The 25,638-nt window shown below is 68.2% G+C and overlaps 11 protein-coding genes across 11 annotated transcripts; 7 read left to right on the top strand and 4 right to left on the bottom strand.

The window, feature by feature from the left end:
• The first annotated feature begins 32 nt into the window (after window positions 1–32).
• Window positions 33–855, top strand: V1510DRAFT_415673 (uncharacterized protein). The gene is made up of 2 exons (XM_066933637.1): window positions 33–177; window positions 230–855. The coding sequence occupies exon 2, from the start codon at window positions 244–246 to the stop codon at window positions 829–831; it is 588 nt and encodes a 195-aa protein (XP_066789316.1). The 5' UTR covers window positions 33–177; window positions 230–243; the 3' UTR covers window positions 832–855.
• V1510DRAFT_429781 (uncharacterized protein) lies at window positions 826–2,702 on the bottom strand. Its single transcript, XM_066935332.1, has 3 exons — window positions 2,344–2,702; window positions 2,191–2,272; window positions 826–2,114 (listed from the first exon to the last, which is right to left on the bottom strand). Exons 1-3 carry the CDS (start codon window positions 2,428–2,430, stop codon window positions 868–870), a joined length of 1,416 nt encoding a protein of 471 aa, XP_066789315.1. The 5' UTR covers window positions 2,431–2,702; the 3' UTR covers window positions 826–867.
• Window positions 2,703–3,197: 495 nt separating this feature from the next.
• V1510DRAFT_429780 (mitochondrial carrier domain-containing protein) lies at window positions 3,198–4,216 on the top strand (the record flags this gene model as incomplete). Its single annotated transcript, XM_066935331.1, has 5 exons — window positions 3,198–3,221; window positions 3,251–3,313; window positions 3,345–3,401; window positions 3,433–3,622; window positions 3,654–4,216. The coding sequence occupies 5 exons, from the start codon at window positions 3,198–3,200 to the stop codon at window positions 4,196–4,198; spliced, it is 879 nt and encodes a 292-aa protein (XP_066789314.1). The 3' UTR covers window positions 4,199–4,216.
• A 1,839-nt stretch (window positions 4,217–6,055) lies between these two features.
• Window positions 6,056–7,371, top strand: V1510DRAFT_415663 (uncharacterized protein). The gene has a single exon (XM_066933636.1). The coding sequence runs from the start codon at window positions 6,060–6,062 to the stop codon at window positions 7,338–7,340; it is 1,281 nt and encodes a 426-aa protein (XP_066789313.1). The 5' UTR covers window positions 6,056–6,059; the 3' UTR covers window positions 7,341–7,371.
• Window positions 7,372–7,453: 82 nt separating this feature from the next.
• Window positions 7,454–9,000, bottom strand: V1510DRAFT_415662 (pyridoxal phosphate-dependent transferase). Its single transcript, XM_066933635.1, has one exon. It carries the CDS (start codon window positions 8,626–8,628, stop codon window positions 7,486–7,488), a length of 1,143 nt encoding a protein of 380 aa, XP_066789312.1. The 5' UTR covers window positions 8,629–9,000; the 3' UTR covers window positions 7,454–7,485.
• Window positions 9,001–10,009: 1,009 nt separating this feature from the next.
• V1510DRAFT_434022 (fungal-specific transcription factor domain-containing protein) lies at window positions 10,010–13,302 on the top strand (the record flags this gene model as incomplete). Its single annotated transcript, XM_066935528.1, has 2 exons — window positions 10,010–10,300; window positions 10,462–13,302. The coding sequence occupies exons 1-2, from the start codon at window positions 10,151–10,153 to the stop codon at window positions 13,300–13,302; spliced, it is 2,991 nt and encodes a 996-aa protein (XP_066789311.1). The 5' UTR covers window positions 10,010–10,150.
• Window positions 13,303–13,689: 387 nt separating this feature from the next.
• V1510DRAFT_415658 (acyl-coenzyme A:6-aminopenicillanic acid acyl-transferase-domain-containing protein) lies at window positions 13,690–15,059 on the top strand. Its single transcript, XM_066933634.1, has one exon. It carries the CDS (start codon window positions 13,868–13,870, stop codon window positions 14,945–14,947), a length of 1,080 nt encoding a protein of 359 aa, XP_066789310.1. The 5' UTR covers window positions 13,690–13,867; the 3' UTR covers window positions 14,948–15,059.
• V1510DRAFT_415657 (uncharacterized protein) lies at window positions 14,959–16,113 on the bottom strand. The gene has a single exon (XM_066933633.1). It carries the CDS (start codon window positions 15,940–15,942, stop codon window positions 15,052–15,054), a length of 891 nt encoding a protein of 296 aa, XP_066789309.1. The 5' UTR covers window positions 15,943–16,113; the 3' UTR covers window positions 14,959–15,051.
• Window positions 16,114–17,947: 1,834 nt separating this feature from the next.
• V1510DRAFT_415654 (aconitase family-domain-containing protein) lies at window positions 17,948–20,520 on the top strand. Its single transcript, XM_066933632.1, has one exon. The coding sequence runs from the start codon at window positions 18,114–18,116 to the stop codon at window positions 20,406–20,408; it is 2,295 nt and encodes a 764-aa protein (XP_066789308.1). The 5' UTR covers window positions 17,948–18,113; the 3' UTR covers window positions 20,409–20,520.
• V1510DRAFT_415653 (peptidase family S64-domain-containing protein) lies at window positions 20,436–23,382 on the bottom strand. Its single transcript, XM_066933631.1, has one exon. It carries the CDS (start codon window positions 23,130–23,132, stop codon window positions 20,847–20,849), a length of 2,286 nt encoding a protein of 761 aa, XP_066789307.1. The 5' UTR covers window positions 23,133–23,382; the 3' UTR covers window positions 20,436–20,846.
• Window positions 23,383–24,815: 1,433 nt separating this feature from the next.
• Window positions 24,816–25,443, top strand: V1510DRAFT_355986 (uncharacterized protein; the record flags this gene model as incomplete). Its single annotated transcript, XM_066930894.1, has 2 exons — window positions 24,816–25,124; window positions 25,156–25,443. Coding segments are annotated over 2 exons (597 nt in total), but the record flags the coding sequence as incomplete, so codon positions are not given.
• Between the last annotated feature and the right edge of the window lie 195 nt (window positions 25,444–25,638).

Below are 25,638 nucleotides of genomic sequence, written 5' to 3'. Positions count from 1 at the left end.
TGCGGCTCGTGGCCGTGGTGGCCGTGCAGCGGTGTGGCGCCGCACGGTGTGCGGCTCGGCCGCCGGCCAACCTCCCACGCAGCCCGGCCCGGCACCCACCGCAAGCCCCCGGCGATTAGTCAGTCAGCGTCCAGCGTACGCAGCTCGGCGACGAGTCACTCCGCGGATTTGTCATAGGTGCGCCGCATAGATAAAGTGTGTGGCGGCCGCTTTGCTGACACCCCGATAGGACCCACGAGACCAATGAGCGCCGCAACCAGCAACGAGGCCGTCGGCGGCCCGATTGTCGCGCCGTACCCGGTCTACCTCTCGGCCACGGTCATCCCCGGCTTCGGTCGCGGGTCGGCCGACCTCGGCATTCCGACGGCCAACATCCCGTCCGAGACGCTGCTGTCGTCGGGCCTGCTCAAGGACCAGACCGGCATCTACTTTGGCTACGCCAAGGTCTCGGGCACGTACGGCACGCTCGAGTCCCGGCCGACGTTCGACGAGCTCAAGGCCGGCAAGGCTGCCGTCGTGCAGCCGCATCCGGACGAGCCGCTGTCCGAGGCCGACGGCCAGGTGCTGCCCATGGCCATGTCCCTCGGCTACAACCCGTTCTACGGCAACAAGGAGTCGTCGGCCGAGATCTACATCGTGCACAAGTACGCCAAGCAGTTCTACGGCGCCAACATCAAGGTCATCGTGCTCGGCTTCATCCGGCCCGAGCTCAACTTTGAGTCGCTGGACGCCATGATCACGCAGATCAACGCCGACGTCGAGTACGCCAAGCGCACGCTCGCGACGGCCGAGTACGCGCCGTTCGAGACCGACGCGTTCTTCGCGCAGTAGACAATAAACAAACCATTAGTAGTATTACAGGCTGGATCAGCTCAGGATCGGCAAAAAGTTGCCGACAATCATCATCGGGATATCGAACATGTCTCTCTTGATCGTCCACGTGCACGCCGTGGGGATCTTGCGGCCGGTCGGGCTCAGCAGCGTGCATTCCATCATGGTGGCCGCGCGCGAGTCGCCAAAGGCGATGCGGCTGAAGTCCTCAAAGTACTCGACGACCGAGGCGTCGTCCATGAGCTCGACGACGAAGGTGCACTTGCCCAGCAGCTGCTCCTTGGTCCACCCAGTGAGGATGCAGAACTCCTTCCCGACGGCGGCGACCTGGGCCGTGCGGCGCCAGACCAGCGTGGGCGTGCCCGAGTACGAGATGAACTTCTCGTACTCGAGCAGCGTGCGCTGGAAGCACTTCTCCATGAAGATCAGGTCCTCGTTCTTGAGCGTCTTGGTGCAGGCGATGAACGAGGGCCGGAAGGCGGCCATGGAGCGCGCGACGCGCATCAGGTGCGCGCGGTCGAAGCGCGACTTGAGGTAGCTGATCAGCCCGTGGTAGCCGGGCGTGTACGAGAACGGCTCGGTGACGGCCGCGTAGACCGACTCGGTGTCGCGGCGCCGCGGCAGCGCGCGCCCGACGCCGCCGTGGACGACGCCGACGCCGTGGCCGCCGAGCGTCAGCGGCCCCAGCTGCCCGCCCCGCACCGGCGGCGTCGGCGGCGACCCCGTCGAGTGCGGCGACAGCTCTGTGCCCGACAGCACCGAGGCCAGCCCGCGGTTCGCCCAGCTGGCGTCGCGCACGTTCATCTCGGGGAAGTTCCCAAAGTAGCCCGGCGCGAGCTCGCTGCCGGCCATGCCCATCGCCGGGTCCATGCTGCCGCGCGCGAGCTCGTCCATCGACGGCGCGAACGGCGCGTCCACGCCCGTCGTGCCGATCATGTTGCTCAGGTAGCTGTACTCGAGGTTGGCCATGCGCGAGCCAAAGTCGGTGTTGCTCACGTCAAAGTTGCTGAACAGCCCATTGTTGTCCACGTCGTAGCCCTCGATCGAGCTCGGGTCGATCGTCCCGGGCATCACGGCCGGCCCGGCCGCCGCCGGCACCGGCGCCGGCGCGCCCGGCGGCCGTGCCGGCGGCGCCGCCGCCAGCGGAACCTCCTCGGCCTTTTTCTCCCCGCCCGGCTTCTTGCTCTTGAGCGCCGCGCCGCCGCCCAGCGGCGCGCCCTGCTCGATGTCGTGCAGGTACTTGGCCTTCTTGCGCACGCCGTCCTGGCAGGTCGCGTGCAGCCCTCGCTTAATGCACCGTTCGCACGGCCGTGCTGTCGTCAGCGGTGCCCGGCCGGTAGCAACCAAGCTACATATTACCGTCGTCGCACGTCAGGTGCGCTTTCTGGCAGTGGAAACACGCCCGCGAGGCCTTCTTGCGCTTCGGACGGCCTGTCCGCAACTGCTCGGCCGCAGCCCGTCAGCTCCCGGTCCGGGCTCAAAATTTTTCCAGTCGCACGACCACGAACTTACGCTGATTCCTGCGCTCTTGGCGGCGGCCGCGGCCATGGGTGTCATCGGCAGCTTGCCGCCGACCTTGGCCGGCTTTACGTCCGACATGCTTGCTGCCCGGGTGAGCGTGCCGCCTGCGACCCCGCTCCGTGGCCTGCTGCTGCGGTCGCCGGTTTCGCTCCGACTGCTGCTGTGCTGCACGCTGTGCGCCCGCGGGAACCGCCGTGGACGTGTGCTTGAACTGTGCGTGAACGCTGCCGGGCGCCGTGCTCCATATACCGCACGTCGATCCAACGGCCTCGGGGACTCGTTCGTGTCGAGTAACGAATATAACCGAGCGGGCAGGGCAGGCCGGCGCGGCGATGATGTCGCGCAGCCGGACGGACGGGACAGATGGGGCGCATTCCCGCGTGACGCGTGGGAGATAGGGCACAAGTGCAGCGCGGCGGACGAGGCCCGAGCGGACGGCGATTGCCTTACCCGGCACGCAGACATCACGTGCTGTCACGTGCGCCGCCCGTGCCGCGCCGCACGGCTGCGCCTGCGGCTGCGCGCCTCGGCCGCCCTGCGGCGCGCGCCGGGGCGGGCGCTGCACCGGCGGCCGCGGCTGCCGGCAGCGCGAGGGCTCCGGCCGGCCGGGCTGGGGCCCACTGCCGCCCCCGCACCCCGCGCCGGCGCGTTCCCGGAGCGCGCGCCGGCGTGCGCACCGGCCACCGCTGGGACAAAAGCACGCCTGCGCCTTGCCGCGGACGGCCGGGGCGCCGGGCGTACGCCGAGCGGGCGCCGGCAATGCGGGGGCGGGGGAGCACGTGATCGCGCTCACGTGACTCTGGACAAATCTTTTCGCCGGGCAGGCGACCACGCTCAGGCACACAATGGCCACCGACAGCAGCGTCAAGGTACGTCGCGCACGGCCCTGCTGACCCAGCCCCCGCCGTGGAAGTCGCTCGTCGCCGGCGCCACCGCCGGCGCGATCGAGGCGGCCATCACGGTACGTTGCCGGCCGGGCGCGCTGACCGCAGTACCCGTTCGAGTTCGCCAAGACGCGGCTCCAGCTGGTCGACCGCAGCAAGATCCACGTAAGTCCGCCGGGGGCGCGGCTGACGCCAGACTAGCAATCCCGTCGCGCTCGTCGCCCGCGTCGCTCGCGAGGAGGGTGTCTCGGTAATCTACACGGGCTGCTCGACGCTGGCCACGGGCTGCGCGTTCAAGGCCGGCGTGCGTTTCCTGGCCTTTGACTCGTTCAAGAAGCTGCTGGCCGACGAAGAGGGCAAGGTCTCGGGCGCCCGCGGCGTGCTCGGTAAGTCTGTCGTCTGCAGTGCTGACCGCAGCCGGATTCGGAGCCGGCGTGGCCGAGTCGGTGTTTGCGCTCACGCCGTTCGAGACCATCAAGACGGCGCTGATCGACGACGCCCAGCGCGCGCAGCCGCGGTACCGCGGCCTGATCCACGGCACGCTCTCGCTCGTGCGCGAGGGCGGCCTCGGCGCGATCTACAAGGGCGTGATCCCGGTCACGCTGCGCCAGTCGGCGAACGCGTCTGTGCGTATGGGCTCGTACTCGTCCATGAAGCAGTACCTCCAGGACCGCAAGCCCGACCCGAACGCGCCGCTGTCGGGCGCCGAGACCTTCGGCGTCGGCGCCATCGCGGGCATCATCACCGTGTACACGACGATGCCGTTCGACACGCTCAAGACGCGCATGCAGTCGCTCGAGTCCAAGAAGGAGTACCGCAGCACGCTGCACTGCGCGCAGCGGCTGCTCAAGGAGGAGGGCGTGCTGACGTTCTGGAAGGGCACGACGCCGCGGCTGGGACGGCTGATCCTGAGCGGCGGCATCATCTTCACGATCTACGAGCAGGTTGTGCGCCTGCTGTAAATAGAGAGTTGAGCCACAGAGGCGCAGCCCAGGCGCCGCACGGCGTGCGGCGCCGCCGGCCCGCTTGGTCCGCCGCGCATGCGGCTGCCTCAGCCGCACGCTGCGCGGCGCGCCCCTTTCGGGCATGTCGCACGAGACACCACGCGCCCCGCGAGTCGCCTGACTCGGCGGCCGGCCACGTGGCCGTAGCCGCCCACAGCCGTGCGCGCCGCACTCCGTGCGGCGCGGCCCACCGCGCCGCACGGCGCGCGGCGCGTCTTACCCTGATGGCACCACGTCGTCGCAACCGCGCCCGTCTCCAGACGCACACCGCAGACCCATGGACGTCCCGCCGCCGTTCACGCATGGCGAGCTCGCGCGCTCGTTGATTACGGTCGGTGTCGTCGACGCCAGCCGGACGCGCCTCGACCGTCGGGTCCAGCTCTACATCCACCAGCAGGTCCACGGCTGCGGCAATGTGGCCTGCCAAAAACCGTTCTGCGAGACCGCGCGCGGCCAGCGGCCGGTCGCCGGCGTCAGCACGCTGCCTGCCCGTCGCTGGGTCAACACGGCCGTCGCCCGGGCGATCGCCTGGCAGCTCGTGACGTCGCGCGGCCTGGCAGATCTGTGTGTTGATCTGGTGCCGCTGGCCGACGGCGCGCTGGACGACCTGCCGGCCGGGTTTGCCGACGATTCCGGCGCGGACGGCGCGGCCGCGGCCGCCTGCTGGCCGCCGTCCGTGACGCCGCCGCTGGCGACGGCCGTCAACGCCATGTACCGCGGCAGGATCGGCCTGCGCGTGGACCACTTTGTGCAGCATCTATTCAACACCCGGGCCCTACGGCGGCCGTGGGCTCCGGCGGACCAGCCGGCTGGCCAGGCTACGGTGACCACCCGGCTAGACGACGTCGACGCGCTGCGCCAGGCCCGGCGGGCCTCGCCGGCGTTCGTGCTGAGGTCGATCTGTCATGGCTGCACCGACCTGCATGCCGCCACCGATGTCGGGCCGTTGGCCACCACCATCCGCGCGCTCTACATCGACGCCGACGACGGCGAGTCCGACTGCAACGCGGTGTACCTGGCGCTGCGGGAGGGCCTGCGCAGGGCACCGGCGCACCTGACGGCGGCCTACCTGGACCTGGTCTCTCGGCTCGTGCTGGATCACAACCCCGCACTCCACCAGGTCGCCGTCGACTCGGAGTACGCGTACCGGGCGCTGGACATTCTCGCCCTGGCCCTGGTCGAGGCCGTCGCCGGCACCGGCCAGACCCGGGACGACTTTTTTGCGGCTCTGGCCGGTCTGCCGGACAGCGCCGCCGAGCGGCACCTGGCCGAGCTGCGCTTCTGCTGCTGGTACTACATCCGCGGCCGGTGGCTCAACAACACGGCCTACGTCAAGGCGGACTCCATCATGGCCAAGTGCCTGGCCGTGTGGAGCCACGCCATGGCCGAGCACCGGCGACGGTTCCTGCGGCCGGCGGCCGACGACTGGGCCGAGGTCTTTGTGGACAAGCGGCACATCCGCGGGCTATTCCTGGGGCCGCCGTCGGACGAGTACGTGAGCCTGCTGGACTACCCGTACGCCGTCGGCGTCGCCCAGAAGACGATCGTGCTGCGGTTCCGGCTGCTGCGGCACATGTTTGTGCACCGCCAGCGCGCCAGCGTGATCCCGGTCATGATCGACTACGTGGCGGACACGTTCATGGGCCCGACGCGGTCGTTCCCGGACTTTGTGCGCATGTACGAGCGCGAGCATCCGTTCGACGACGACTCGGACGGCCACTTGCAGGGCTCGGACGACGGCGGGTCGCCGGCGGGGTCGCCGGCGGGGTCGCCGGCAGGGTCGCCGACGCCGTCCGGCCGGACGAGCCGGTCCGGCAGCATGTCGCGCAGCCGCTCGCGCAGCCGGCAGCGTAGCCGCTCGCGCAGCCGCTCGCGCGCCGGCCGCGCGCCGGCCGACTCGGCCTGGGCCGAGTTCTCGTCGCCGCTGCCGTACACACACAGCGAGCCCGGCCTGCGGCCGCTGTCCAGCCACCGCCGCAACTCCAACTGGCGCCAGAAGATCCGCCAGAGCAGCCAGGAGATCCGGCGCAAGCTCGAGAAGGACATCTCGCCGTACTTTCGGCTGCGCGCCGACCGCGACAACCTGCTGCAGTCGGCCATGGACGCGCTCGCCAGCGACAACGACTTCAAGCGGCCGCTCAAGGTGTACTTTGGCCGGGGCGAGGTCGGGCTCGACCACGGCGGCCTCCAGGTCGAGCTGTTCTCGCTGCTCGGGCCGCTCGTGCTGGACGCGCGCGCCGGCCTGTTCACGGTCGACGATCAAAGCCAGCTGGCCTGGTTCAATGCGGCAAACGACGACGTGGACCGGTTCGAGCTCGTGGGCATGCTCGTCGGGCTGGCGGTCTACAACGGGTGCTCGATCGGCGTGTCCTTTCCCGAGTTCCTGTACGAGCGGCTGGTGCAGCCGGACGCGGTGGCCGAGCTGCGGCACGTCGAGGAGCTGTCGCCGCGGGTGGCGGCGAGCCTGCGGCAGCTGCTCGACTTTGACGGCGACTTTGGCGCGCTCGGGCTCGAGTTCGAGTTCTCGTTCGGCGCGCACTCGGCCGAGGCCGCGACCGTGCCGATGTGCGCCGAGCCGCGGGCCGTGACGGCCGCGAACGTGGCCGAGTACGTGCGGCGATACGTCGAGCTGACGTTCGACGTAGCGGCCCTACAGTGGCAGGCGTTTGCGCGCGGCTGGCGCCGGCTCGTGCCCGACTCGGCCGTGCGCATGTTTCTGGCGGCCGAGCTGCGGCAGGTCGTCGAAGGTGACCGCGCGGGCGAGATCGCCGTGGCCGAGCTCGAGGCCGTGTGCGAGTACGAGGAGGGCTACGACGCCGAGCACCCGACCGTGCTCGCGTTCTGGAACGTGGTCCGCGGGTTCAGCCCCGAGCGCGTGCGCGAGCTGTTTGAGTTTGTGACCGCGTGCGCGCGCGTGCCCGTGACCGGCCTGCGCTCGACGCCGTTTCTGATCCGCCGGAACGGACCGGACAGCGAGATGCTGCCGACGGCCATGACGTGCTTTGGCCGGCTGCTGCTGCCCGAGTACAGCTCGGAGGCCAAGATGGCGACGATGCTGACGCGGGCGCTGGAGCACACGCGGGGGTTCGGGTTGCTTTAGCATGTATATAGAAGAACACTGTACGAGAGCGGTACGGCGCGCCGCAGGGGGTGCGGCGCGCCGCGCGCGGTGCGGCTGAGCGCGCCGCACGCCACGCGGCTCACGCCGCCGCACGCCGTGCGGCGCGCGCCGCACGCCGCGCGGCTCACGCCGCCAGCAGCCCCTGCTCCAGGTCCGCGATCAGGTCGTCCGGGTCCTCCAGGCCGACCGACACCCGCAGCAGCGTCAGCTGCACGTGCGGGTCCGTGACCGCCCGCCACTCGATCAGCGACTCGACCCCGCCCAACGACGTCGCGTGGTGGAACAGCTTCAGCCGGTCCGGCAGCGCGCGCGCGACCTCGGCCGACGTCACCTCGAACGAGAACGTCGGCGAGTGGCCGCCCGCCAGCTGCTCGGCAACAAACGCCTCGGTCTGGAGCGACGAGTGGTGCACCTTGGTCAGCGCCGGCAGCCGCTCGACGTTGTCGGCCAGCCAGCGGACGATCTTCTCTGCCGAGGCCGACTGCGCGCGCACGCGCACGCTGAGCGTGCGCATGCTGCGCAGCAGCAGCCACGCCTCGAGGTTGCCCATGCCCGTGCCCAGGATCGAGCGGTCGCCGCGGAGCGCGCGCTGCACGTCCGCGTCCTTGGTCACGAGCACGCCCGCGAGCAGGTCTGAGTGGCCGCCAAAGTACTTGGTCGCGCTGTGCATGACCATGTCGGCGCCAAACGCGAACGGGTCCTGCAGCGGCGGCGGCGCGAAGGTGGCGTCGACCAGCAGCTTGGCCCCGCGGGCGTGCGCGATCTCGGCGTACTTGCGCAGGTCAATCGCATACCCGGTCGGGTTGATCGGCGTCTCGACGTGCACCAGCGTCGTGCTGTCGATCTCGTCCGAGTCCAGCGGGATCACCCGCAGACCGTTCAGCCGCGACACGATCTCGGCCACCGAGTGGCACCCGTGGTACCCGTCGCCGATGGCCAGCTTCTTGGGGTTGAAGAAGAACAGCGCGGCCGTGAACGCGGCCAGGCCGTTGTGGTACGTCACCGGGTACGCCCCGGCCCCGAAGATCCCGCTGAGCACGGCCTCGGCCCGCTGCACCACGTTCGTCGTGAACCGCGAGTAGATCAGGTCGTCGCCCGAGTCCTCGCTGATTTTCCGGTCCCGGGCAAGGATGAGCTTGTCCGCCGGCGGGTACTCGAAGTTCGTCGACACCGTCAGCGGCGGCGCGATGTCGACCACGCGGGCGAGATGGTCGTCCTGGTGGATCGAGAGAGTGGCAAGCGAGAGGTCCGACGGCAGCTTCGACATGTTGGCGGTGGTGTTCGTCGAGGCTCTGTCGACTTATTATAGCCGCTAGGCCCAAGCTCGGGACCTGTTGGGCTTATCCCCACGCGGCCGCACGCAATTTTGCACCATTGGGACAAGCGGCCGCCAGGGCTGAGCTGGCGTACGCTCGTGACTCACTTTGTGACTGCACATAGCCGGCCGGCCTGGTCTGAGCGCCGCACGAGCCGGGTCGGGTCGGGACCGCGGGTTGTGGGCGGGTCGTGGGAGCGCCGCGCTGGGTCGTATCGGCCCGTCCTTCCAACGAACCCTTTGCGCGCGGGCCTGCGCTTGCGGCGGGCCTGTCCTTGGGCCGGCGGCGTCGCCGCGCGCTACAGCGCCAGCCATCCCGGCTGCCGAACCGGTCGCGAGACGCCGGAAACGCAGGCCTGGGCCTCTGGCGCTGCCAGGGTCGGTCACGTGCCTCACGCCTGCCTGGCTCGGCTGTGCTTCTGAGCAGCCAAGGCGCCGCATTGCCGTTGCCCGCCTTGCTGCCTCCCGGCGACTCCGTCGGGGTGCAACCTGCGGCGGCCGGCGGCAGGGAGGCTGCGGGGGGGGCAAACGGCAGGCGCAAGGGAGGGGAACGGCAGGCGCACGGGCCGAACGGCCGGCGGCTATAAGCCGCACGAAGTGCGGCTCGCGTAATCTCCTGGCCGCCCTAGCTCTGTCGGCGGCCAGCTGCCGTCGACGTAGTCGCCACCCAGGCTGTCGCGTCGCCGGCGGCGCTCTGCCGCCATGCTGTCACGTCGCAGCACTCTGTCACCACGACCGAAACCCAGAGCAGCATGCAGCTATAAGCCGCACACAGTGCGGCTTATAGCCGCACTCTGAGAGCCGCACTCTGCGCGGCTCACAGCGCTCCCCACACCCGCCCGGCCTGTCGCCGAGGCGCGACAGCAGCGTGGCGGGTCCGCCGCACGAGCCGCACACCGTGCGGCTCGTGCGGTGGCTTGCGCAGGGCCCCCCGGGCGCTTCCGATCACGTGTTCGTGCGGCGTGGCGCCCCGGCCGGGTATCGCGAGCCGCACGCGCGCCGCGTTTGGCCGCACCCTCGGCCCCAGCCCGGGCTGGCACGCGCCACGGCAGCCGCAGCCGCACGTCGCGGTGCGGTCGCGACGAGCTGACGGCGAGTGCGGCGCACGAGATGCGCGCTAAGGCAGCCGGCCGCTCGGTTTCCGGTGGAGGTCTCGTCTGCTGCAAGGGCCGCGGCGGCGGTGCGGCGCCGCCGCGCCGCCGCCGCCGCCCGGCGTAATCCCGGCAGGTGGCCAGCCCCTGGCCGCCGTAGAATCTGTTGCGGCGCTTCCAATGGCATCGCGTGGTCCCTGCGCTATCTGTTGAAATGGCGATTGCCGTACTCGCTTAGTGGGCTTTAAACGGTTCGGGCGCCGACACAAATTTGCTCTGCTCACCCACGCTCTATCGAGGCCAACACCAGCTTTCTGAGGTCCGCGAGCAGGTCAGCGCACGACAAGCGGTCCATTACGCAGCCGCGGCGCTGTGCCGTCACCATGTCGAACCCGATAAAGACCGGAGGGGCCGACGGAGACATATTTGTCTATGAAAACAATATCGGTCAAAAGAGCGAGGCCGCGGGCGCGCCCACGGGGCCGAAACGGACGCCGCGGGCGTGCGTGCGGTGCCGCAAGCAGAAGCTGAAGGTGAGTGCCGGCGGTGGGCGGCGCGGGCCGGCGGCACGGCGGCAGACGGCGGCGTGGTGGCCGCTCGTCTGACGCCGGCGCCAGCCCGGAGCCGCGGCCGCGGGACGGCCGCGGAGACGGCCGCGCGCACCGTGCGCGCCCGGACAGCTGCTGACGAACAGTGCGACCCCTACCGACCGTGCGCGCTGTGCGAGCGGGCGCACGTCGAGTGCGTGAGCCGACCGGAGCCCGCCACAGAGCAGAAGCGCGACGAACGGCCGCCCAAGCGGCCGCTGGCCGCCATGCTGCACAGCCAGTCGTCGAGCACGTCGCGGGAAGAGTCCAGCGAGTCGTCGTTCAAGCTGAGCCCGTCCGTGGCGCCGAAGCCGCCGGTGTCGCCGCCGACCGGGACGCCGTCGCGGCCGGCGGCGTCGAGCTCCGGCCGCAGCCTGAGCCCCAGCCCGATCGCGCCGGCCGCGCCGAGCCCGCTGGCAGCCAGTGCGTCGCTCGGCATGTCCATGACGCTGCCGCTGCCGCTGCCGAACCCGTTCCACCACCCGTCGCCGGGGGCAATGCCCTCGCCGTTCACGCACGCCGCCAGCCTGAGCGCGGGCTTGGCCGGCCCCGCGCTGCCCGCCATCTCGAGCCAGACGTTCGACGGCGTGCCGTCGCTGCCGCAGATCAAGAACCGGCACTTTGCCGGGCGCACGTCGGCGCTGGGCATCACGCAGGAGATCCTGTCGAGCTACAACTCGGACGAGCTGCTCTCGCGGTCGCAGACGTCGGCGTTTCCCGGCTCGGACCCGTCGCGCGCGGCCGGCCCGGCCGTCGGCACGCACGCCGCGCCGGCCGCCGCCGGCGGGGTCATGCCGTGGACGCACACGCGGCCGCCGACGGTGGCGCTGCTGAAAACGCTGCCGCCCAAGCCGGTGATGGACTACACCATCGACGTCTTCTTCAACACGGTGCACTGGTTCATCATGGTCATCCACGAGGGCACGTTCCTGTCGCAGTACCAGCAGATCATGAGCGCGTTCCTGCGCGACCCCGAGTCGATCCCGGACTCGGAAGAGAACTTCTCGCTCGTGCTGATGATCATGATGGTCATCGTCTCCGGCGGGCGCTACGCCGCGGTGCACCCCGCGCGGCTCAAGCGCATCAACCAGGTCTACTCGGACTACGTGGCCGCGTACCCGGCCAGCGGCTACCGCAGCACGTTCGACATCCACGACTCGATGTCGCGGCTGCTGTCGACCGTGCGCGCGTACCTGCTCGACCAGCTGGCGTGCGGCACGCTGTCGACGGTGCAGACGTGCATCCTCCTCGGCACGTTCTACCTCTACCACGGCGACCCCAACATCTCGTGGGCCGTGCTGGGCTCGGCCGTCAAGGCCGCGCAGTCGCTGGGCCTGCACAAGGAGCCCGCGGCGGCCAAGGAGGGCCGCATCGACGAGAAGCGCGAGATCCGGCGGCGCGTCTTCTGGGCGCTCTACAACTACGACCGGTTCTCGGCGATGTCGTACGGCCGGCCGATGGGCTTCAACGACGAGGACTGCGACGTCGGGTTCCCGTCCGACGACAGCCCGTACCCGGCCGCCGGCTGCAGCTCGTACCTGATGGTCGAGGACGACCTCGAGGACGCGCGCGAGGCCGGCAGGCGGCCGATCACGCTCATCACGTACCAGACGTACAAGCTGCAGTTCTACATCCTGCTGACCGAGATCCTGACGACGCTGTACCGCCAGGGCAACAACCGCGGCTTCGCCTCGTTCTTCGACCGGTTCTCGAACAAGCCCAAGCCCAAGTCGGCGCAGTCGACGAACCGGATCGAGACGCTGATCAACAACATCCAGAACCTGGACTACAAGATCCGGCGGTGGTACGAGTCCGTGCCGACCGAGCTCAAGCTCAAGGAGACCGACACGGACGGGTTCTACATGTCGGACGACCTGCTCGAGCGCGAGCTCGGCAGCCACCAGCACGAGGAGGACGACGAGGTCATCCAGCCGCCGCACGACGACGCCAACCGGCACGACCCGAACGTGCGCGCGCGGCGGCAGCGCATCCGCAAGGCCAACCTGGAGATGCAGGCGCTGTTCCTGCAGCTGGCGTACGACAACGCCATCATCCTGATCAACCGGCCGCTGCTGGCGTACCGCAACCAGGCCCACGGCCTGTCCAACACCGCCAACGCCTCGGACCCGTTCTCGCTCTCGGTCGACCGGTGCTGGGAGGCCGCGCTGCGCACGTCCAAGATCTCGCGGCTGGCCATCTTCCGCAACTCGCAGTACACGCACGCCGTGTCGTTCATGGGCATCCACCTCTTCACGGCCGGCGTGCTGCTGTCGGTCTTTGGCTCGTCCGAGCCGCTCTCGCAGCGCGCGCTCGAGTCCAAGCGCGCGCTCAGCCGGATCATCCAGATGGAGAAGATGCTCCGCCAGAAGGTCGCCGTGGCCGAGCAGGGCTTCCAGATCCTCGAGAAGCTGGCCATGGTCGTCGTCCAGAAGGAGGTCGACAAGATCCTCCACGGCGGCTCGTACATGGACGACCAGCACCGCGCCCAGAGCCTCGACACCAGCCACCAGCTCCACCACGAGGGCCACAAGGACAAGCCCGACGACGACACCACCGCGGCGCAGGCGCTGACCCGGCTCTCGTACTCGTCCGCGGCCAAGCCGGGCGCGCCCGCCTTCCGCCCGGACGACGGCCTGCTCGACGCCAGCTCGGGCATGCAGCGCATGTGGAACCCGGCCATGGCCCAGGACATCAAGGTCCCGCCGGAGATGATGCAGCTCAACGACCAGGCCATGCACGCCGGCCTGGCCGACGACGACTTTGACCTGCTCCACAACTTCGAGGTCGTCAAGAACCCGTCGTTCAACGAGACGCTGCTCAACCTCGAGCGCGTCATGCTCGACGGCTCCCAGCAGTACGACGACCCGACCGGCACCGCCGGCTTCTACGGCCTGCACGAGCCCCAGCAGGCCTGGATCTGGTCGTCTACGTCCCCGTACCCGATTTAGGGTCTGTAACGATAGGGTTGTACTATAGACAAAAGGCGCAGTCATGATTTGAACCCGGCGGCCGCGGCGAATCCGACGGCCGCCACCGGACGCTACGGGCGCCACCGGGCGCGGGCGCCGCCGTGGCGGCGGGCGCGACGCCCGATTGGCTGCCGCGCCGCTCGCTCCCGGTGGCTGCAGGGGGCTGCGGCGACAGGCGCCACGGCTCTGCAGCGCCACGGCTCTGCAGCGCCGGCCGCCTGCCCGCGTCCTGGCCTGCTCGCGGCGGCCTCCGCGGGGCGGCGGCGAGCCGCACCGCCCGGCGCCGAGCCGCACGGCGTGCCTCCGGCGGAGCCGTGCTATCGTTATCGCGGCTAACCCGACGCGGTGCTCCGGCGGCTGCGCCTGCAGGCCCCTTATCTGCGCCGCACGGGGTGCGGCTGGTCACGTGCATAAGGGGTGACATTCTGGCGCCCTCGCCAGCCCGTCACTCCCGCGAACCCGGCCCGACCCGGCTAGCGCCCCTGCATCTCGGCTGCCGTCCCGGCCATAGATAAACCGCGGTGGAGCTCGAACACGCTCAACCATGGTCAACATCCTCCACCTCAACGGCTCGCCGCGCGAGATCGGCTACAAGCACGGCGCGCTCGCGCGCAGCCAGATCGCCGCCTGTCTGGCCAACTACGGCGTGTACTTCGCCAACGCCGGCATGGCGCCGGCCGAGGTCAAGGACCTCGCCAGCAAGTTTCTGGCCACGATCCAAGCCCAGGCGCCGCACATCGCCGAGGAGATCGCCGGCATTGCCGAGGGCGCCGGCGTGGACGTGCTCGACATCGTCTCGCTCAACGCGCGGTCCGAGATCGCGCTCTCGGCCAGCCCCGACAAGGTCGCGGCCACGCCGCCCGTCGACGGCTGCACCACGTTCGCCGAGCGCGCCGGCGACCGCCAGTGGCTCGCCCAGAACTGGGACTGGCAGACGTCGCAGCTGAGCAACCTGGTGGTGCTCGAGATCGACTCTGGCAGCGGCAAGCAGCTCAAGACCGTGACCGAGGCCGGCCTGGTGGCCAAGGTCGGACTCAACAACCGCGGCGTCGGCGTCTGCCTCAATGCGCTGCGCGCGACCGACCTCGACACGGCCAAGCTGCCGCTGCACGTGCTGCTGCGGCTCGTCCTCGAGAGCGACAGCGTCGCCGGCTTTGTCGCCGCCCACGCCGACGGCGCCGCGGGCTACGGCCACTTTGGCTGCGCCGACGCCGCCGGCGCGGTCTCGCTCGAGATCGGCCCGTACGGCATCTACCAGATCCCCCAGAACGCGGCCCGCAAGCTCTACCACACGAACCACGCGCTGGCCGACGGCATCAAGATCAACGAGGTCATCTGGCTCGAGGACACCAAGGCCCGGCTCGCACGCATGCACGAGCTGACCGCCGCCAGCCCGGCCGCGCTCGCCGGCCCGGCCGAGCAGCGCGACCGCATCTTCGGCTTCCTCTCGGACGAGGACAACTACCCGAACTCGATCTGCCGGTCGAACGACGAGGCCCAGAAGGGCCTGCTGGGCGAGATGCAGACCGTGTTCTCCATCGTGATGGACCTCACCGCGCGCACGGCGTCCGTCCGCGTGGGCCGGCCCAAGTACACGCTCGAGGCGATCGAGCTGGCGTTCTAGTGGGCGTTGCGTGTAGAAGAGCATGATACAGTCTCTATTGATGATGAAAACAGTCTATGATACATATCCAAAACCAAACCCAAACCTCGTAACCGTGTTATACATTAAAAAATCAGCACATCAGCCTGCTCAGCAGGGATGTCGGCCAGACGGAAGTAGTCAAAGTCCTTGCCGCTGGCGCTGGAGACGCTCGGACGCAGCAGCGTGGGCGTGGTGTACTCCATCTCGTAGTTGGGCATCTGGTGGTGCTCCGACAGCCAGCCGTTCGAGTGCGGCGTGCCGAGCGGCGTCGGGTCCATGGTGGAGGACGACAGCGACGGCGTCGACAGCGCGGTGGCCTCCATGAACTTGGGCTGGTACTTGCCGAGCGAGTCAGCGGCGAGCGGCGTCGTCGACGTGGACGTGACCGACGTCGAGTCGGCCGAGTCGAACGGCGAGTAGTCGTGCAGCTGGTCAAAGTCCGCGTGGTGGTCGAAGTGGGGGTGCGACGCGAACGCGTTGCCGTACGCCGGCTCGGCGAAGGCGTGGTAGTCGTGGTCGACGGTGCGGAAGGCCGCGGCCAGCGGCTCGACGGCCTTGTTCATCGGGAACGCGGTGTCGGTGATGTTGGCAAGCACCTTGCGCTGGCGGCTGATGCTCTCCTCGGAGTTGTCGTGCACGTCGAACTCGGAGCAGATGTTCATGAGAATCTGGACCTCCTCCTCGCGCTCGCGGAAGTCCTGCGTGCGGATGTTGATGTAGCGCAGCGACGAGTAGACGCTTTCGCGCACGACCGCGGTCTGGATGGCCTTCTCCTGCCAGCGCAGCCGGGCGTTGTAGCCCTCGCAGACCAGGTTGAGTGCCTCGCAGTTCATACAGCCGGGCGCACGCTGGTCGCAGCGCTTGTGACGGGCGCGGCAGGTGATGCAGCCCGACCGCGAGCGCGGGTGCTTGTCGATGCGGCGCCGGCGCGGCGTACCGTCTTGGTTGAGAGCGGGCTTGGCAGAGCGGACCATTGTGTCAAAGAGAGTGTCGGCGAATGGGATAGCCGTTGGGGGGGGAGGACCGGTTATTAAATAATGGACCCTGCGGCGGCGCTCGGTAGAGTTCGAGCGAGATGAGCCCAGCACTGGCGAAAACGTGCGGGCCAATTCAGTAGAACCCTAGGTCGCAAAACGGTATTTGGGAGGTTGCGATAGCTGGAAAGAGTGAAAGAACCTCTGTGCCTTGCCACGGTGATTACTACAAATGGCTCGAGCCACCGAATAAGCTTATTGCGTGCCAAAGTAATCTTTTTCCTCGACGGAGCTGGACCGTTTGGGCAGCTAATAGCTTTTTGCCACGGCGAAGGTGCCCGTTTTGTACCCACGTGCAGCGGCCGCCCTTCTAGAAGAGCTCGCGTCGCCGTTCCGGCGCCCAAAGCAGTCAGTTGCTGCGGGCGCGGCGCACGCGGCCAACGCCGTGCGCAGGCGCCGTGGCCCGATCTAGGGGCTGGCGGTATCCAACTACCATCACTGGACACTTGGCCGAGCGGCCGCTCGTGGTGCGTATTATTAGATACGGCCTGTCACAGCGAGTCCGGGGAACGGCCGGACTCCTATTAGGGCGAATTTGCGCAAAACGGTTGCGGTGCGTTGACGGGACGAGGCCGCATTAGCACGTTCATTTCCAGCGCCGTATCATCATAATCGGACCATTACGACGGCTCGCGGCCGTTAATGGGCTAGTGTCATGCACCTCGACCGTCTTGGTAGATAGCGCTAGTGTATAAACGGATGAGCACTTTTGGAACGCGGCCGGGAGTGGCTAGATCCATTTTTTGAGTTATAACGGCTGGATCAGACGAACCTTAATGGCCGCGCCCGCTGCGCCTGACTGCGTGCGCGAACATCCTGCTCGCCGCAGGGACAAGCCGTGCCACGCGCGCGCTGGCGTGACTGCTCTCCGCGCAACCCAGCACGGCCAGTTCCGCGCGAATTCGGCGCGATTGGCGCCCGCGGGGTGCGAGCTGCTGCATTGAGAACCCGTACGGGAACAAACTCTACGCCCGCCGTGCCCGCGCCGCGCGAGAGTTGTGCCACGTCCGCCGTGCACTGCTGCGACCCCGCGCCGGCCGGCCCGGCCCAGGCCGCCGCCGCCGCGGGCAGACTGCGTCCGGCGGGCCATATATCGGCCGGTCGCCGCGGAGCGCCCGCACGGCGCCAGATCGACAGTCGCAGCTCGCTTATGCGAGCAGCAGTGCTTGACGCTGCTAGTGCTGCGCCGTGGCAGCGCGCACCGCGAATACAGCTCCCTTGGCTGCTAGCTGCCACCGCCCGCGGAGAATAATGAAGAGCTAGCGTGTTGCGGCTGCTGTTGCTGCGCCCAGCCAGGAACGTCTCGCTACGCTGGCAGCTTTGCTCGCTTGCTGCGGCGCCGTTGGGCCCAGGTTCGTAGGAGTTCCCGACGACGGTTGTGGAGCCTCGGCTTTCGGCGCAAGCCCGGACTGCTGCGCACTCACGACCGTGGCGCCACCTCGCTCCGAAATGCCCGCCGCACAGCCTGCGGCGCAGGGCTAGGGCAGGGTTAGGCCCCGATCGGCGGTTAGGGCACCAGGCCACGCGGCCCTCTGCCGCCCGCCCGGCCCTAACCTGCGCACCGGCCACCGCGCCGCACCGCCGCACGCACCGCCGCGCGCTGCGGCGCAGCAGCGGCGTTCGCCGGCCGCGCCGTGCGCCCACTCGCCGCCGCGTCCCTGTGCCGATCGGCCGCCGCGTCCCCGTGCCATCGGCCATCCGTCCGGCCGGCATCGGCCTGCCCCGCGCGTGCGCCACCGGCCCGCTCGATTGCTCATTTCGTACGTCAAGAGTCATCTATCGATGTGCGAAACCGCTGCGTCGGTCCGCGCCGGTATCGGGATTGCCCTTTGTGGGGTTGCTTATATTTACGCGTCGCTGACTGGCTGCAGGTGGCGGCTTCGAGCGCCGATATCGGCCCCGGAGAGCATATCCGCACAAAATCTCAGCGCTTGCCACCCCACCCGCGCCGTGCCGTGTGCATGAGACATCACCACAATTTTCATGCGCTCCTTGTAACTACCGACGCCATCGGCTTGTTCTGCGGCAGAAATTTTTTATAAAAAGGTCAATTGAGCCTGCCTGAGCAACCTCCAACCGTGAACACCGCGTGCGCATATCTTCCTGAAAAGATGCCTTCTGCTGTTACTGGACCTAGAACTCTCTACGACAAGATCTTCGACGATCACCTGGTGTCGTCCGACAACGGCACCGGTCTGTTGTATATCGACCGGCACCTCGTCCATGAGGTGACGTCGCCCCAGGCCTTTGAGGGCCTCAAGAACGCCGGCCGTTCGGTGCGCCGGCTTGACTGCACGCTGGCAACGGTCGACCACAACATCCCGACCACGTCGCGCAAATCTTTCAAGACGCTCGAGACTTTTATCGACGAGGACGACTCGCGCCTGCAGTGCACGACGCTCGAGGACAACGTCAAGTACTTTGGCCTGCGCTACTTTGGCCTGGAGGACGCCCGGCAGGGCATCGTGCACGTTGTGGGCCCCGAGCAGGGCTTCACGCTGCCCGGCACGACGATTGTCTGCGGCGACTCGCACACGTCGACGCACGGCGCTTTTGGCGCGCTGGCGTTCGGCATCGGCACGTCCGAGGTCGAGCACGTGCTGGCCACGCAGACGATCGTGCAGGCCAAGTCCAAGAACATGCGCATCCAGGTCAACGGCAAGCTTGCGCCGGGCATCACGTCCAAGGACCTGATCCTGCACATCATCGGCCAGATCGGCACCGCCGGCGGCACCGGCTGCGTCGTCGAGTTCTGCGGCGAAGCCATTCGCGAGCTGTCGATGGAGGCGCGCATGTCGATGTGCAACATGTCGATCGAGGGCGGCGCCCGCGCCGGCCTGATTGCGCCCGACGCGACCACGTACAAGTACCTCAAGGGCCGCCCGCTCAGCCCCAAGGGCCGCGAGTGGAACAAGGCGCTCGACTACTGGAAGACGCTGCACACGGACGAGGGCGCCGTGTTCGACTACGACATCCAGATCGAGGCCAGGGACGTGGCCCCGACGGTGACGTGGGGCACGTCGCCACAGGACGCCGTCGCCGTGACCGGCGTTGTGCCGTCGCCCGAGGACGCCGCGGACACGATCCGCAAGGGCGCCATCTCGCGCGCGCTCGACTACATGGGCCTGACGGCCGGCACCAAGATCGAGGACATCCAGATCGACCAGGTCTTCATCGGCTCGTGCACCAACGCGCGCATCGAGGACCTGCGCGCGGCCGCCAACGTCGTCCGCGGCAAGCACGTCGCGGCCAACGTCAGCCGCGCCATGATCGTGCCCGGATCGGGCCTGATCAAGCTCCAGGCCGAGCACGAGGGCCTCGACAAGATCTTCACCGACGCAGGCTTCCAGTGGCGTGAGGCCGGCTGCTCCATGTGTCTCGGCATGAACCCCGACATCATGGCGCCCAAGGAGCGCTGCGCGTCGACGTCGAACCGCAACTTCGAGGGCCGCCAGGGCGCCGGCTCGCGCACGCACCTCATGTCGCCGGCCATGGCCGCCGCCGCCGGCATCACCGGCCACATCACCGACATCCGCCAGTACTACAAGGACGAGAAGAAGGCGGCGATCGAGATCTCGGTGCCGTCGTCCGAGTCGTCGGACGTCGACCCGTTCTACTACGACGTGTCGGACTCGGACGTCGACGAGGACATCCCCGAGTTCCCGCAGTCGCAGGCGGCCAAGGACGCCGCCGCCAAGGGCTCGACCGAGTCCGCGGGCATGCCCAAGTTCACCGTCCTGACCGGCTACGCGGCGCCCATGACCCGGCCCAACATCGACACCGACGCCATCATCCCCAAGCAGTTCCTCAAGACCATCAAGCGCACTGGTCTGCGCGAGGGCCTGTTCTTCGCCGAGCGCGTCGACCCCGTCACCAAGAAGGAGAACCCGCAGTTCGTGCTCAACAAGGAGCCGTACCGCCACGCCAAGATCATTGTCTGCTCGGGCGTCAACTTTGGCTGCGGCTCGTCGCGCGAGCACGCTCCGTGGGCGCTCACCGACTTTGGCATCTTCTGCGTCATCTGCCCGTCGTTCGGCGACATCTTTGCGTCCAACTCAAAGAAGAACGGCCTGTTCCCGCTCGAGGTGCCCCAGGACATCATCGAGGCCAAGATCCTGCCGCTGGCCCAGGCCGGCAAGGAGGTCTCGGTCGACATGATCCAGAAGGAGGTCCGCAACCCCGAGACCGGCGAGGTGCTCTACAAGTTCGAGGTCGGCGACTACGCTCGCCACTGCCTGATCAACGGACTTGACGACATCGGCATCACGCTCCAGAGCGCCGACAAGATCGAGGCCTACGAGTCGGTGCGCCGGTCCAAGTTCTCGTGGCTCGAGGGTGGCTCGCGGGTCGTCAAGCCCCTCGTCAACAAGTTCACTCCCGGCGTGCCGAACGCGGTCGAGTGGTAAGCTCGCTCACAAAAATGTCATTGTGTCCCTGGCGGCACTCTCGCTCGCTACGGGTTTTGTAAATGCATGTATCTCACCAGGGTTTAGTATATATAATAGTGTCATATCCCATCTTGTGCAATCGGCCGACGGCCTAGCGTAGCGTGTACCCAGGGGTGTGGTAATGTCCGGACCGTGTCCACGCAGGTCCGGACCGCGTCCGCGCGGCAGACCGGCTGACAGCTGTCAAGCAAAGTTTAATGTACTGAGTGTATTACTGCATTGCCGAAAATAGGTACCCAAAAATAATGTACAATCCCAAATATACCATCAAAACAGCGTACTTGCCAGTGGACAAGTCCGACAACTCAACCCGCCTGGCTGGCCACCGCCTGGCGCGGCTCGGCCAGTCTAAAATATAGGAGAACAACAGAACTGATCAGGAAGAGCTTTTGGAGATCAGCGATCGAGGTCGCTATCCGAGTCAAAGTCGCTAGCGACGGTCGACGCCGAGGCCGACGTCGACGCGCTCGACTCGGAGCCGCCGACGAGCGACTCGTCCTCGGGCACGTCCTTGACGCCGACGACGCCCCACTCGATCCCAGTGACCTCGCGCAGCCGGTTGAGGATGCGCGTCATGGGCGTGAACAGGCCAAACTCGCGGTGCTCGCCGTCGTAGGCGTGCAGCATGCCGATCACGCCGAGGCCGCTCGAGCTCGTGTCGGTCGGCTTCTGCAGGATCCACGCGCCCGAGTCGCCGCCGGACGCAAACATCGGCGAGGGCGACGCGACAACGAACTCGCTGGACTGCAGCGCGCCGTCGGCCCAGTAGATCATGCGCGGGCCGTTGAGCCGGCCCGTGGTGAACTTGGACGTGCTGCCGTACTTGAACACCTCCGAGCCGGGCACGAGCCGGTTCACGACCCGGCGCACGACTGTGTTGCCGAACATGAGCGCTGGGTCAAACTCCGAGAAGGGAATGTCGTCGCCGAGCGCGTTCGCTGTCGGCGGCTTCACGCCGGCACGACACCGGATGATGGCCAGGTCCGAGATCGAGCCTTGGGAGATCGTGCGCTCGCCCCACAGGATCTCGCCGAACCGCGGCGCGGTGCTGCGCGAGTTCTGCCGGGGGTACTGCGCGTCCAGGGCGCCCACGGCCTGCCGGAACGCGTGGCGCTCGGCGGACCGTGGCGGATACCGCGAGTGCTCGCGTACGAGCACGTCACGGTACATGTTGACCAGCACCGGCGACGGCACCGACACGGCCGAGCGCGCACCGCCGGCAGGCGTCTGCGTAAGACAGACGTGCGCGCACGTCATGGCGAACGCCGACTGCGCGTAGGCGGCCATGGCTGGGTCGTTCATGTCGACCTTTGGGTAGACATAGCCACCGAGCGTGCCGCTCAGCTTGTCGGCGTCCTCGGCAGCCAGCGACATGGACATCGGCGGCGCCGAGCCGTCCGTCGGGGGCTGCCGGTACGGCGACCGGAACGCGCCCATCGAAAGAGGCGGCTGCGCGGCCTCCGCCGGACGCTCGCCGGCGCACACCGCGATGTGGTTCTTCTGGCAAAAGAAGTGGATCTGGTCTGAGATGTCCCACAGGCTCGTCACCGACTCGATGTGCGCGTCGGTCGGCTCGGGGATACCAAACAGCACGGCGTAGATCGAAAACAGGTCCGAAAATCCGCGCGAGATGGGGGCCACAAACGCACCGTCCTGGTCCGACACTGTGAACGACGACGACTCCGAGAGCAGGCCCATCATGCTGTTGAGCTTGTCGAGCACGCTCGACGGCCGGTCCGAGTTGGCGATGGCGAAGTTAGCCGGCTGCGGCACAGCGGTCGAGCCGTGTGCGAGCATGGCGGGTGACGACATCATATGCAGGGTCGTGCCGAGCTCGGCGGTCGCGCGCAACAGCAGGCTGCGCGACGACGCAAACGGCAAGCCGAGCAGCAAGTTGTCGGCAAAATGCAGCACGATCTTGAGGACCATGCCGAGTGACGGGTGCGACTGAGTCGAGAAGTAGCCGCGAGAAAAGTACGTGCTTGCGTCGCACGCCTTGGCCATCTGGGTCTGACATGCCCGCGTGACGACTTTGATCGACTGGGTCATGGTCGACGCAGCCTTGGACAGGTCCATCATGTGCTTGGCGACTTGTGCCGCCAGGTCCTTGATGTCCTTGGCCAGGGTCTCCAGGTCGGCGTTGATGACGGGCGCCACGTCGCGACCGAACGTAGTCGGCATCGAGGCCGCGCGCGCCGACATGGACGGCCGCGACAGAAGGTCGACGCCCGAGCTCGTGAAGGTGATGCCGCCCGAAGTCTCCGGGATCGAGTTCAGGGCGAGAGAGCCCATGCGCGTGCTCAAGTCGGTCTTGCGCGAGTCGACCTGGCGCATGGGCATCGCAACACCAGAGCCAAACTTGGGCATTCCGTAGTCCTCACCGTCCATGTCCGCCGAGTCGAAGAAGCCACTGGGGTTGAGCGACAGCATGGCCGGGTCACTGGGCGCACCGTAGTCGACCGAGCTGGCGGCCGACGACGACGACACCGAAAACGACAGGCCGGGTACGGACGACGACGACGACGCCACCGACGCCGTGTAGGCGCGCTGGGTGCGCGCGTACGACGGCGTCAGGGCCTTGTCCTCGTGGAAGCCGAGGTCGGCCTCCGCGGCCGCGGCCGGCTTGGACCACGGCATGACGCGCGAGCGCGACTGCTCGATCTTCTTGGTGTGTCCAACCATGGTACTCGTGATGCAGGAACGGGCAACGCAAAGGCTTTATACGTCCGGCTTGATCGGGTCTGCGGGTCAGCCAGGCTATTTCCAGAGGGCAAGATGCGCTCGGCCGACAAAGTCGCCGGCGCACAGGCGAGGTCGCTTGAGCGGCCAGCGACCAGGTGTGCCGGGTCCACCCAGCCGCACCAGTCCGCACGGCGCGGGCGAGCAATTCTGCCACGGGCGGCACCTACCTGGATCAAGCTCCGAGATCACACCCGGAAATTCAAGCCTGTGCTGGATCGAATGCGGTCGCTGCGCGCTGGTCGCAGTTCTGCGGTCTGTCCGTGGTTGTCCTGGGAGCGTTGTCGGTCGGGCATCGTGGATGGCCATCGCCGGCTACTAATAACTATAGTAACGAAAGTATGCTTCCACATACGGCAAGGCGTTGGCGGCCGCGCGTGCGAAAGCTGCATTAGCTGGCGCCGTGTGCCGGCATAGGTGTTGTGCCCCGTGTGAGTTATGCCGCCGTGCATTAAAACAGCCCCGAATTTAGGGTATTCCGGGGCTTTGGTTTGCCTGTTGTCGCATAGTTTGGGCAGTCCAGGAGCCGTGGCGCTCAGGGCCGACCGGTGCGCCGCCCAGTCTGTAACACCGCTTGTGCGACCTTGGCGAGATTACCCGTAACCCGGCACCTGGCTTTCTGTCGAGCCGCACGCCCTGCGGGGCTGTCTGCACCAAGGGTCGATCGTGCCCCTGAGTGGCAGTCGGCTGCGCCGTCGGGGGTCCCGCGCACGGCTGAGGGCCGCGCCGCTTCCGGGCCCCACGCAGGCCCCGCGGTGATAGCGCGCGTAGCGGGCCGCGGCCGCATAGGCGACGGGTGCGCGCAGCCCGCGTGGCCGCGCCGCGGCACCGCCACGGCGGCCGCCAGCGCCAGGCGGCTAGAGACGCAGGCGCCCGGACGCCCGGCCACCATGGCGCCGTCTGACTCGTCCACGCAAGCGGGCGATCAGGCACCGGACGGTCTTAGGTCCGCTGATCGGCAGCCGCGTCGCCGGCTGGCGGCGGCCTGGCCGGTCCCGGCCGTCGCGCGGACGTCGCGCGCGGCCGCGTTGGCGACGGTGACGCGCTACCGTGTGCCGCCAGCGTACGTGCGGCTGATCGCCCGCCCATGCCCGTCTGCCAGACCGTCGGCTGCCTGCCGTCGCAGCTGGCCAGTATGTGATCGCTGGAGGAACAGAAGGACGACGTGGAAGGCCGCGGTCACGGTGGTCGCCGTCGTAGGCGTGGTCTACCAAACACCCTCCAGCCAACCACAGCGTAGACACCCCTCAGCCGCAGCTATCAAACAACTGGCCGCGCCCGCCCGCCAATCGCGTCGGCTCGCCGTTCAGGGGCGCCGATCGTTCCGTGCGCGTCGCGCTCGCGACGGCCGTGCGCGCGCCGCGTCGGGGTCTACGCCGTCCCGCCCGTCGCCCGGCTACGCCGCCGCGTATCGCTCATCTTCCGCCTGGCCAGCTGCGCAGCTTCGCCGCCGTCGATCGCGCGGCCCTGCGCCTGCGCGGCCAGTGCGCCAGGCTAGGTGTCGCAGCGCGCTCTTGTGCTCTTGGCGCTGCTGATACCGCCGCTGCGTTTTGGGCGCCGTCCTAGCTCCTGGCGCGACCCTCCGTACAGACACCCATGGCCTCCCCCGACTACGCCCAGTTCGCGCCCGTCAGCGTGCAGATCAAGAACGGGGCCGCTGCCACGCTCTTTGCGGTCTTCCGTACTGGCGACGAGCTCGTCGTGGTCGAGGCCGACGGCCCGCGGCCGGTCTCGGCCAAGCTCGTCGAGCTGCTCCACACCGAGTTCAATGCCGAGGTCGAGCGCGGCCAGACGTATCCTCAGGACGAGCCATACACGCTCGACGGCTTCCGTGACTACTGGTTCGCCAAGTTCGTGTCGGTGCTCGTGCTGGGCACGGCCTCGCTTGCCGACGACAGCACGCCGTTCGAGGACGTGGTGCTGGGGTCGCACTACGTACGTGCCTATCCGGCTCCGCTGACCGCAGATCAAGCCCAACTACGCCGGCCGGTGCAGCCATCTGTGCAATGCCGGCTTCCTGGTCTCGTCCCGGCACCGCGGGGGCCTTGGCGTCGGCAAAGTTCTGGGCCGGCAGTACCTGGTGTGGGCGCCGCTGCTCGGCTACGACGGTTCGGTGTTCAACCTGGTGTTTGTGACCAATGTGGCCTCCTGGAAGATCTGGGACGACCTTGGCTTCACGCGCGCCGGTCTGATCAAGGGCGCGGGCAAGCTCAAAGGCCACGACGAGCCCGTCGACGCCATCGTGTTCACCAAGTCGTTTCGCTAGGCGAACGGCCTGATCCCGTAGCCAATAAACTGCATCGGGCGCCTCCAGGCCACCGCGCACTGACCGCTGCCACCTGTAGCCGCCTATGGTCCGACCGTGCGCCCGCACGCCACCTGCCCGGCGCGGCGCCCGCCGCCGCCGCAGAAGCGGGGTCGCTGCCGCCGACCCGAGCGTTTGCGGGGA

This window comes from Dipodascopsis tothii (assembly GCF_038497935.1).
Source record: "Dipodascopsis tothii strain CBS 759.85 unplaced genomic scaffold V1510scaffold_12, whole genome shotgun sequence".
NCBI classification, from domain to species: Eukaryota; Fungi; Ascomycota; class Lipomycetes; order Lipomycetales; family Lipomycetaceae; genus Neoaidaea; species Neoaidaea tothii.
The sequence above is the reverse complement of the archived record's forward strand: the minus strand, read 5'-3'. Positions and strand labels throughout refer to the sequence as shown.

Coding starts and splice junctions, on each gene's coding strand:
- V1510DRAFT_429781 (XM_066935332.1), bottom strand. CDS start 2,430: ATGTCGGACGTAAAGCCGGCCAAGGTCGGCGGCAAGCTGCCGATGACA. Junction 2,273..2,343: donor CCAAGAGCGCAGGAATCAGC/GTAAGTTCGTGG, acceptor GCGGCCGAGCAG/TTGCGGACAGGCCGTCCGAA. Junction 2,115..2,190: donor GCACCTGACGTGCGACGACG/GTAATATGTAGC, acceptor GCATTAAGCGAG/GGCTGCACGCGACCTGCCAG.
- V1510DRAFT_415673 (XM_066933637.1), top strand. CDS start 244: ATGAGCGCCGCAACCAGCAACGAGGCCGTCGGCGGCCCGATTGTCGCG.
- V1510DRAFT_415658 (XM_066933634.1), top strand. CDS start 13,868: ATGGTCAACATCCTCCACCTCAACGGCTCGCCGCGCGAGATCGGCTAC.
- V1510DRAFT_415654 (XM_066933632.1), top strand. CDS start 18,114: ATGCCTTCTGCTGTTACTGGACCTAGAACTCTCTACGACAAGATCTTC.
- V1510DRAFT_415663 (XM_066933636.1), top strand. CDS start 6,060: ATGTCGCGCAGCCGCTCGCGCAGCCGGCAGCGTAGCCGCTCGCGCAGC.
- V1510DRAFT_415653 (XM_066933631.1), bottom strand. CDS start 23,132: ATGGTTGGACACACCAAGAAGATCGAGCAGTCGCGCTCGCGCGTCATG.
- V1510DRAFT_415662 (XM_066933635.1), bottom strand. CDS start 8,628: ATGTCGAAGCTGCCGTCGGACCTCTCGCTTGCCACTCTCTCGATCCAC.
- V1510DRAFT_415657 (XM_066933633.1), bottom strand. CDS start 15,942: ATGGTCCGCTCTGCCAAGCCCGCTCTCAACCAAGACGGTACGCCGCGC.